At 29.0% G+C, this 12,321-nt stretch overlaps 1 protein-coding gene across 1 annotated transcript in view; it reads right to left on the bottom strand.

Annotated features, from left to right (window-relative positions):
* Positions 1-617: 617 nt before the first annotated feature.
* LOC142332136 (protein Fe65 homolog) overlaps positions 618-12,321 on the bottom strand; it is a 211,097-nt gene continuing 199,393 nt past the window's right edge. Inside the window, exons 13-15 of the mRNA XM_075378391.1 lie at positions 8,038-8,217; positions 1,514-1,681; positions 618-960 (exon numbers count right to left, since the gene is read on the bottom strand). Coding sequence (XP_075234506.1) covers positions 1,535-1,681; positions 8,038-8,217 — 327 coding nt within the window. The 3' untranslated portion in view covers positions 618-960; positions 1,514-1,534. The remainder of the gene's footprint in view (positions 961-1,513; positions 1,682-8,037; positions 8,218-12,321) is intronic.

The raw sequence follows: 12,321 nt of genomic DNA, 5'->3' as shown, positions 1-12,321 counted from the left end.
ATAGGAAAACTTCAAATTTTAATGATAAAAACAAAAAAATAGAAACCTTTGAAAGATCTCATTTGTAGACAAAAGTAGGTCAATGATCAATTTCAGCATAAACATTAAAATTAAGTAACATCAAATAATTAAGTAAATGGATGCACGATGATTCATTTATATTATGTTCTACAGCATCCTCTTAATGACTAATTTCAGGAAGGGGAAATATATTTATAATGGAAAAAATTAGTGAAAATCAGGAATAGTAGACAAAAAAAATTACCTGACTGCCATATATTGTACAAAATGTGATTTCAGGTCAAACAGAAACAAATAAAAAAAAGTTGTTTTTATATTTTTAATGAGCGCAAGTACTAAGATTTACTGAATTCATAACAATAAAAATTTAATCATAAATTAATTCATACATAAATAAATAAAAAATTAAGTTTTCAGAAAAAAAACTAAATATATTTAATCTACCAGTTTATATCCTTATAATTATCAAACAACATTACTTATTTCATTTCATTCTAGAAAGGTTAAATGCAAAGAAAATTTTACTTAAGGATTATATGGACTTGTTACAGTTATTTTTTTTACAACATATAACAGATATGTGTAAAGTGCCTAAATATACAACAATAATAAAAGTAATAAATAATAATAAAATAATATAGATAATTATTATTTAAATATATATTTAATACCGTAATAATAATAAATAGTAACAAGAGTAGTCTTTCTATGACTAAGTGGGTTGCAGTTTGCATTTATTTTATAATTATAAATCTAATCCCAGTTAGCTGCTGCAACTATCTGTTGGAGCCGTCGTGTGTCAAGCGTTGGTGACAAAAGCGATTGGACACTGGCAGAAGGGCTGTTACCGCTGCTACCGGCAAAATATCGAAGAGTCATAGGGCTTTGGAGATGTCTATGAGGTATTACCTCCCGCTCTACAGGAGCCGTCCACAGCTCCTAAATTGATAAAAAAAAATTAATAAAATTATATAATTATCAATTAAAATTTTCTGGTATTTTAAATTTATTTATTATTTTAGTGAATTTATTTTAAAAGAACAAAATGTTTGCACAAAAAGAAAAGTCTACCATCAAGAAGATTAAATTTAAACAGAAAATATGGTGGATTTATTTGGCGCTTTGATATCAAGAAAACTCTTCTTGACATTTTCCATATAATTGTGATTTTGAATAAATCTTAATTATAAAGATACATAAGGCTACATGAGAAACACATTTGCATGTTACAAACTTAATAATGGTTGCCATACATAGAATTGAATGATTACATTTCTACCAGTGTTTTGTAGACAAAATTCCCTTTGTGAAAAATCTCCCATTGGGACTTATCAACATTTTGAATTTCCAATCTTAAATAACATGACATTGAACAACAGTAAAAAAAAATCTTACGCCATAACGATCTTAATCTATAAATTAATAATTCTTTCTACATAACATTAATAATAAATCATGAAATATTTCACAGTGTTAACATTTTTCTAATTACCTGCAGAGTTAATGGCTCTTCTCAGGATTCTGAACCTTTTTGTTTACGTCCTGTAAGAGTTCCAACTAGGTTTTTTAATGTAGTTCCAAAACTTTTTCCTTGAACTATAGCAGCTGGGCCGCGAACTAGTCCTTGTGGATGAGCATCTAAACACTTCTGATACCTCAGCTAAATTTATAAAACAAGTGAATTAGTCAACTAAAATACATTTGTGCATCATGCACACACACACACACACACACACACACACAGAGAGAGAGAGAGAGAGAGAGAGAGAGAGAGAGAGAGAGAGAGAGAGAGAAAATGTCTATTTTCAAAATTTATTCTGAAAAAAATTCAACTATGGTTAAAAGTAGGTAAAGCAGTCTAATGTAGAAAGTATAGTTATAGAATTTAGTACCAACTGAAGATACAGGGTATCCTATGAAAATCGATAATTGGAAATTAGTATAGTAAGTTTAACCTATCTAATTATTATGTTTTGGTGGTTTACATTTCATAAAATATTAAATATTTTAGCAAATCATTTAATATTTTTTCAGCCACTCCACAAAGTACAGAATTAAAGAAGCTTACCTTTACTTTTTTTGCTCATTATAGAGCTTTCAGGCAAAAGCCTGTCTTCAGTAATGTTTTCTTTAAAATTTTTCTTCTTTCTTTACATTTACATATGAAAATAAAATATAATACATTAAAATCTACAGAACAAATATTTGTTCAGTCAATAAATTTTTTTTTAAATTTAAAATGTTATTAATATTTACAAATTTTTCTTATAAATGTTATTTGAATGTTTATTCAGTACTATACTGATTAGTATAGTATATAATATAATTATTAGTATATACTATAATCAGTATAGTACTGTATAAACATTTAAATAGGATTTATAAGAAAAAATTTTAAATATTAATAACGTTTTAAATTAAAATAAAAAAAAATATTGATTGAATAAATATTTTTTCTATAGATTTTAATGTATTACATTTTATTTTCATGTGTAAATGTAAAGAAAGAAGAAAAATTTTAAAGAAAACATTACTGAAGACAGGCTTTTGCCTGAAAGCGCTATAATGAGCAAAAAAAGTAAAGGTAAGCTTCTTTAATTCTGTACTTTGTGGAGCGGCTGAAAAAAAAATTAAATGATTTGCTAAAATATTTAATATTTTATGAAATGTAAACCACCAAAACATAATAATTAGATAGGTTAAACTTACTATACTAATTTCCAATTATCGATTTTCATAGGATACCCTGTATCTTCAGTTGGTACTAAATTCTATAACTATACTTTCTACATTAGACTGTTTTACCTACTTTTAACCATAGTTGAATTTTTTTCAGAATAAATTTTGAAAATAGACATTTTTTTTAGTTTTATATGATCTTAAATAGCATTAAAATTGCTGTAAAAATATATAAAAAAATTAACAGTTATGGAAAAAGAGTTGCTCATCTTTTTACGTTGCCTTGATTTCCTAACAAGTAATTTCATTACAGTACTTTTCCATAGTAGAGGACAACATTTTAATTTTTTAATGTCTTTTATATTTTATCATTAAGTTACAATAGTATTCAATAATATAGTGAGTTAATGTTTCAACATTTTTTTTTAAATAAAAAATATTGTCCCCTAATTCCCTCATAATTAGTTCTGGATAACTTTCGCTCTTACACACGCTTTTAAAATTATTTACATAACAATTTTTTAAATTAGTACAATGTAAAAATATTTATAATAAACTAATCACTGATTTTAGGCTAAATGGTAGAAAATTCCTTTGGGTGGTATATTTCAAAACATTCATCGGAATGCTATTTTGTGTACATTTTACAGAAAAATATTGCTTTCTTTTCTTACATTTTTTTTACCACATACAATGCATCTCAACCCCCTTGTGGTTACTTTCCTGTGAAATGCTATTTTTTAGCTAAATGCTTCTCACTTAGTCCTTGAGGTGGTCTGCTTTGCCTCTTCCTTCCAATCCCTCTTATATCAATTTTTTCTTTTACTAATTCCCTGACCGAACTCTTTCGATACATCTTTGGGAAAGGGATATCATTTTTTCTTATACATGAGGTAAGAATTTATAATGCTCACTTCAAGAAGCCAAAAAAATACTGTTCTGTACCATTTGAAAGTTCTACAAAGAAACTGGTAGAGTGATATGTAGTGGTTGCTATGATCAACAGCTCCAATGTTAGCTGTAAAATCTTGAACTAATTCTGGTTTTTTAACAGGAGGTTTATTGGGGCATTTGCCTGGTACTTCTACAACATTAACCTTCCCTCCTTTATGTGTTATACTTAATATTGTTACCACTATTTTATGTTTCTGGCACAAAACAAGAGTGTTTCCCTTCCTATATGATTTTATATCACCCTTTTTAATTTTTCTAATTTGTTTTTTTAATTTTTGGCATACCTTTTCTGGTAGGCACTACTGAACCAGAAGACAAAAATTAACTGAATTTAGTTCACTGGACACTTCTAGATCTCTATAATAGGTGTCAGTGTATACATGATGCCCAGAAAGCAAATCTTTTGTTACAGACTGACACAATGTTTTGACACTTTGTGTCCTTTTTAATAACTTTCTTTTTCCTGTTTAGCCTCCGGTAACTACCGTTTAGATAATACTTCAGAGGATGAATGAGGATGATGTGTATGAGTGTGAATGAAGTGTAGTCTTGTACATTCTTAGTTCGACCATACCTGAGATGTGTGGTCAATTGAAATCCAACCACCAAAGAACACCGGTACCTACGATCTAGTATTCAAATCCGTGTAAAAATAGCTGGCTTTACTAGGACTTGAACGCTGGAACTCTCGACTTCCAAATCAGCTGATTTGGGAAGATGCGTTCACCACTAAACCAACCCGGTGGCTTCCTTTTTAATAACTTGGTTCCAGGAATAATATCCAGTTTACAAAAAGAAGTAAGATTAAAAATATAACCATTTATACAACATCAATCAGATACAACAAATACTTTTATACCAAACTCTGAGGGTTTGTTTGGATTGTTAATGCAGAGATTTTTTCTTTGAAAGAGATTTTACTTTCCTCAACGGCTAGTTTAGATTAAAATTGTAAAATGATACACGTTTTCCTGTGATTTGTTTCAATATAGGAGCTATTAAAAAGTCTTTACCACAAATTGTATCACCCTGACCCTCTTCATGGTTAGAATGCAAGTTCCAAAATAATCTGAAGAACTCATCCAGCCGAAACACATCAGAGAAAAAATCATTCTAGTCTCCCATTGAGTTGATTAGGCCCATATTTATCATTACATAAAAAAAAAAAAAAAATTATCTCATATAAAGATATATATATATCTTTCCTCGCTAAAATCCTAGAGGTAGGAGATGTAACTAGTGATTTCTTTTTCTTAGCGTATAAACAGTTTTTTTTTTTTACAGATTTGGTTGAGCTGATTATCAAAAAATAACTGCAAATAGTGAACTGAATCAGTTTCACAATTGAAATTTATTGTTAAAACAGGACCTGGATTATCATTAATAATAATTGGAGCCAGTAATGGACCATTATCAATTTCACTGACTTCAGTCCAGTTATCAATGGATATATTGATTTGTGATGTACTTAATGTTTCATTTAATGATAATTAAATTTCATTTAATACATTTCATTTTCACTTTCAGAACTTTCATTCCATAACATAGCCGCATAATCAACTTCAATATCATCACTATCATCATTCAGCATAGACAAGATAGCTTTAGCATCATTTTTCAAATTAGAATAACCTGAACAACAGGCCTATCCATTGTTTATTTACTACTGAATACAGTCTGATGTTTAGGAACAATACAAAATGTATAGAAAGAATTTATAAAGAGATCTTTTAAAAATTATTGTTGGAAATATATTAAAAATTATGCGGTTTTATAACACAATGAAACACCTTATGTAAAGATGACATGTAACCTTTCACTAGAATATTGAGGTTATTCTGAAAACGATAGCCCAACAATTGATTAAAATACTCTAAAGTGATTGCAAGATCCAAAGTAGAACTCGAATGACATCTAGTGATAATTTTACTAAAGAGATTTTGTATTGAAGAAATAAATTAATGCTTTGTGGATAAGTTAAGGTAGTGTATATGGCCATCAATATCTCTCTGTGCATTTACAGTAGACTGTATAGAGCCGGAATTAGCATACGAAACATTAAAACATATTCATTTTATAATTTGTCAAAATTTGTTTGTAAAATTTTTTAAATTTGATATATAAAATGACTATGTTTTCATGTAGTTGTAGAATTCAATACAAACTGAAGATACTGTGAAAATTGATTATTAACAATTAATACGGTAAATTTCATTTTCATTTCCATTTTCCTTTATACAGCTTTCCATCACTGAAATGTCTTGGTGGAAACATTGACCGTGTTTGTCACTTGTCTCTGAGGTTGTCCAGTTAAAAATTCAGATGTCAGTGAAGAAATGTATTTTCAAAGACATATTTCACCCCGTAGCTCTGTATGAAGTTGATTAACAATAATGTTGTAATTGTTGGATTTTTGTTTGACAAGAAAATTTTTGCAAACATCTTTAAGTGAAGCCCAAGCTGCACTTTCTACATTATTTAACACTTCATTACAGATGATGAATTATTTAACATTATTCTACAGAGTTAAATACATCATCTTTGGCCAACTCTCTTACTTGAGGACGAATAAATATTCCTTCTTTAATTTTTCCTACATTTACATTTGGAAATTTCTGCCTAATGTACAAAAATCTGGCACTATCCTTCTTCATTGCTTTTACAAAATTTTTCATTAGTCCTAGCTTGATATGGAGAGGAGGTAAAAATATTTTTTTGGGTTCAACTAAGGGCTCATGAATAATATATTTCCCATTTCGTATACACATGCACCAAATACATGTGTTTGGAAAACACATGTACTTAGTACAGCCAAACTGCATGCCTAACAAAATAGCTATAACTTTCAAATCACCACGTATGTTCCAGGTATGTGTTTTATTATTTATTTATTTATTTTTATTTTTTAATTTATAATTTATTATTTCAAGAATGTCTTTCATCACATCGTATGTCTCTTTCAAATTAATACCAAAAGTGATTGGTATCGAAGGCTATATATTACCATGGTGTAGTGAAACCACTTTAAAACTATGCTTGGATGAATCTATGAAAAGGCGTCAATAATTAGGTTTATGAACTTGTCCTAAGTGCAACATAAGCTCACAATATTTGAGCAATAGACCAAGTTATTTTCATCAATAAAGTACTGAGAAAGTTCTTTTTGTCGGCTTCGAAAGCCCAAAATTTTTGTATTTTTTTAAAGCAAATTCCAACCTTGCAGTTTTGATCCTAACAGTTCAGCTTGATTGTTTGATAAATTTAAATCCCTAACCAAATCATTTAATTCACCTTGTGATATAAGATGTGGCTTCTTACTGGAAGATAATTCAAAATCAAAATCATTGTTTTCTTCTTCAGTACTGCCTGATTCTTCAACGCTGTTTTTGAAACATACAGGTGGCTCAGAACTGGAATAATTTCACTGTGAGGTACAGGCCTGATTGCCGATTACAATGAAGGATACTTTACAGTACGTTTAGATTTTTTAGAAATTCCAGACACACTTGTTATACAAAAGTAACAATCGGTTACATGATCCTTTGGTTCACGTCAAACCGTAGGTACACCAAATGGCAAAACCTTCCGTGTACCTTTCAGCCATCTCTTTGAGCCCATGTCTTATCCTGATCACCAATTTTACACAGAAAGTACAAATGATATGTTGTTTTTAACTAAAGGTGTAATGTTTTTCTGTCTGATTTTATAGTAAACTCACCACATACATAACAAAAGGCATCCGCATAATTTACACAATTTCGAGGCATTATGAAACTGCACTGTTAACAAACTTAAGACAGCAATAAGACTGAACAAAATTAATTCATTCCTAAATCCATTGCTTAATACAAACAACTCAGCTGTGTTTTCAGCTACATGTTTTGACCTGCACACACATGATTAATCTTGTTCATAAAGGCTCACTCTTCAGTATTGGATATGATAACAAAATATGTGACTATTATATGATTTAATTCTTTGTCTAGTATTTGTCTAGTACAAAATACTATACAGGAGCTTAAAATGCTAACTAGATATTGACAAATGAAAAAAAATCCTTTAATTAAAATTTTAAAATTTTTCAAAAATGGTGGTGATAGAAAGATTCTGAGTTCATATTTGTTTCCAGCATCAAAAAAAGATTAAAACCATGTATCACATGTTAGGAAACAAAAATTATGTTTATCAGTATTATCAGTGATAAAAACTACTTTTTTTTATACAAATAAAGATGATTTCAAAAAATCTGCACAGAAAACTAAATAATAAATAAATAATATTGTTTTTAATTTTTTCCAGTTTCATAGACAAAAAAGATCAGGGTGCTAAAACTACAATGTGTAGATTATTTTAAATAATCAAATCCAAACTGTAAAATATTACCTTGCAGGCAGCCTCAACAGTTTTACAGAGAGCACCAGAAGATGGTTCACAATGAAATACATGGGCTATAAATAGATCTTGTGCTGTATGCATTACAAATGCACACTGTTTAACATTACGTCCAATTCCTAAGAATGATAAATAACGTACTCTGCATTCTGCTACAATCTTATTTTCTTCCTACATTAAACACAAATCACACAAATTAAATAATTATAATTACAAATTCTCATATAATTAACCTAAAGAAAAATAAGAAAATGTAATTTATTCCAATTTAATTACTGTTGTAATGAATTCTAATATGAGTAAAAATAACCATTAAGTATCTTAATCTTATCTTAATCATCTTCTAATGAAGAAATTTTAAAAAAATCTTACACATGCAAAATTATGAGGCTCATTCGATAATTAAAGAGATAAATGGAAATAACAGAATAACTAAAAAACAGAATAAACTGAAATCGTTTGAAATTCAAGTTTGCATCCCTGATGAGAAAATATCAGCTGTACAAAAAAAAAATTATTATTATCACAAATTCTTTTGTTAATTTCAAAATATCAGTTTCATTTGAATTATGTAGCACGAAAGAATAGCATTTTGCAATAAGGGTTTAATTTTTTAAAGGTGTAAAATGGAAATTCCTTTTGAATGTTAAAACAGTAAGGTAAAAGTGGATAAACCATGGAAATTTTTATAAATGGATTGAAGAGTTTAAATCAGGCAAAACAAGTGTTACTGATTTTCATAGTATCAAAAGAGTGACGATGTGGTGCAAAATCACATTAATGATATTATTTGCAAATATAGATGCATAATAATTTGGAAAATTGCTGAAATTTGTAGTGCGAGTATATGTACTGTTCATTCCATTATCTATGATAGTTGAATTATCACAAAACATAGACTCAAAATCACATACGGAACTTAAATGATGATCTTTAGTGGAAGGTAATGCTTATTAGATCGTATACTACTTTGCGATCAAACTTGGGGTTTATCGTGTTTAGCCAGATTCCAAACATCAGAGTACGGAATGAAAACATCTGAACACACTAGCTAGAAAAATTCAAAACCTATGCATAAGCTGGTAAAGTAATTCTAATGGTGTTTTGAGACTATAAATGCCTAATTTATTACAATTATTTGGAAGAACAACAGTGTACAATCAACATCAAGTACTACTATGACTTGTTATAAAATAAACTTAAACTCGTGTAAGGAGGAAACATCCTGGTTCTCTTGTAAATTCTTCGCTAAATAACATCTGGTGCAATTACTCGATGTAAGATCTGGACTATAAGGCGGATGTTTGAAGATTTCCCATTGAAATGGTCACACTTGTTCTGTGGTTTTGTTTGTCATTTGTTATCGTGGAGAAACAAAATCTCGGTTAGCTTCCAGCGCCTTTTGTTTTGAATCGAACATCTAAGTTTTGGAAGAGTTTCACAGTACGTATCGACATTAACAGTTCTTCCATGTTCAAAAAATTCAATCGTCAATTTCCCCTTGGCATCCCAAAAAAACCGTAACCATAAGCTTTTTCATTGAACTTATTTCAATAAGATATCCACGTTTCATCACCGGTCACAACGTGTTTCCATAAATCATCAGCTTCATTTTAGTAGTGCTTCAAAAATGTTTGAGCTGCAGCCTGGTGTTCTTCTATGTGTTTGTTAATATTTTTAGTACTTGTCTGGAACACAACTTTCTGTAACCCATTTTTTCAGTTAAAATGTAAATTTCTGATAGAAAAAAAAGGAAATTCCATCGATAATTGATTCTGATTTCATGGATTTTTGCATTCACATTTTCAGTCAATTCACTTGCGATGACAATCAGGTGACCGCTATGTTCTTTGTCCACAAAACAAACAACACCATTGGCGTATTCTACCATTGTGCATAACAATGGGTCTGTAAACATAGACAATTTCTCTATAAATTTCAGCAGCAGATTTGTTTTTCGCCAATAGGAAACAAATTACTGATCGCACTTCACAACTTGCAGGATTATTTGTTGTAGCATTCATTTGATCCAATATACACAGTGACTAATGCAGATGACGTTAACCTATTTTTGCTATAAGATGTTCGTTGATAACGTGTTATACTAGCACCATCAATTTCCACTGAATCTAATGGTGGCAAATTGAAAATGACCCTTACATAAAAAACACATCTCGTAGCTGAACTTGTAAGATCCAGATAACTCCTGTTTACTTTCAATCATGTATAATTTCCATTTTTCCTGTCTTCTCTTTTTTGCATTTTCAAGTGATCCTTCTAGCATTGTTTTAATTACTCCTTCCTCTTTGATGATATGCCAGTTGACTTTCCCATGGTGAATTCTAGCAACTAAGCTTCTACTCTCAGTCATTCTCATTATTTCATAATTTTTAACTAGTCCGTCCGATCTCCTCAATGCTTACAGTTTAAATGATTAGAACCTTACTTTCTCTATATCAATGTTTCATATCGAAGTACACTCTAAATGTGCATGCACTGCATGTGAATATATACTTCTTCAAATTAAATCCTATCGTATTACGTAATTATTTCTTTCAATTAAATGTTTCCTTAACTTTCGCTATACTCTTTTCAAGTTCACTTTTGCATCCTTATGATTTACTATTCAATTCTTTTTTTTTATTATTTAGATATTCATCAGTTTACTGCTTATAGTATTGTTTTTTCATTACTTTTCTTTTCTTCACATTTATTTTTATATTATATTCTCTCATAAGAAGACATTGTGCGACTTTTTTGAAGTTTAGATTAATAAAATATCATAACAATGTACTGTGACTGCAACAATTAAATTAACAAAATTCAGAAGAATATAGAAAAGAGTGCAATTCAACAGAGTATAGCAATCTTTATTCTAGCGGTGATTTTTTTTTTTTTAAGTAGCTATTTTCTAATGATAGAAATACTATTTTCTATTAATGAAATTTTAATTAGCCGCTGTCTAATTTATTAGTTGGCCATGTTATGGTCAGTGAACTACCCAAAATGATTTGGCTCTTTTCATTTCAACAGACAACTTTCAAACATATGGTTGTTTCTAAATTCTGTAACACTATTTTAGTTTATGGAATCGCTGTGCTCTATCCTTTACATGCTAACGTTTGAATCTTTTTCTTAGCAATAAATCAAGATACCTTGGTTCTATTCTTTAAAGTAAGATTTTTTGAACACGTTAACTTTTATTTTGACCTAATAAATGTATCCTTAAAGTTTCACTCAGATATTGTAAAAAGTAGCTGAAAAAAGAACATGAGGTGGAAAAAACTAAATTTGGAAGAAATAAGGACCAAAAATTTATAATAAAAATTTTCTGGTATTCAAAATTTAAAATTGTCCCGGTGCACTTGCAGGGTTGTATGCACCTTCCTTTTTTCTCATACTAATCCTCCAGCCTTACTAATTCTCCCTCATTATTATTTTTTCCACAACTTAACTCTGTTATTTTTTTTTCAACTTAAATCTTTGTAATTCTCTCACTATGAAGTATTTTTATTCCATTTGCTAGGTTCTTCCAATAGGATTTGCTAGTTTTCTATCCCATCTGTTTTAACTACCTTCGCATTTAACTTTTGCCGTAATTAAATTTATTGACAGCATCAAATATTTTGATATGAGTATTTTCTGAGCGAGTAAATGTTCTTAAATTTTTTGGCTTTCAGTAGGGTATTTTTTCTGCATTCCAAGGGCTTTTATACAAAGTGGTCAGCAAAATTTTACTAGGCCTTCCTTACATGCTTTATCACCACTTCAGACAAATATAAATATTAGACATGTCAGTGAACTTTCTTTTTACTTCACACTTGTTTAAACTTGTATCGCAACCTGTTGCCAGATCATCAATGGAAACTTACTAAGATAATAAATTTTTTTGTTAGATATGTAAAATTCATTTAATTTTATAAAATTAGAAGTCTTAAATAAGAACATAGAAACAAGTTTCAATAAAAAAACTGAAATCAAATTATTTTAAATTTATTAATCCAAATAATTAATTAAATTCATCATAAGGACTGTCTTCTACTTACTTTACAATTTAATAATTGACACTAATAAAATATTTTTTCAAAAATTTATAACTGTGAAAACTAATGTTTCTATTTTGTACTTCAAATACATTTATTAATTTGGAGAAAAAAATCATTTTGAAAACAAAAAAGGCACATTTTTTATCATTTTATTATTTGTATAAGTGAAAAAAAAAAAAAAATGGGAAAATTTAATCAATAAACTGAAATACTTCAATAAGATTTAATC

Source organism: Lycorma delicatula, chromosome 11 (assembly GCF_047948215.1).
Source record: "Lycorma delicatula isolate Av1 chromosome 11, ASM4794821v1, whole genome shotgun sequence".
Classification (NCBI taxonomy): domain Eukaryota; kingdom Metazoa; phylum Arthropoda; class Insecta; order Hemiptera; family Fulgoridae; genus Lycorma; species Lycorma delicatula.
This window is presented reverse-complemented; position numbering and strand designations above follow the sequence as displayed.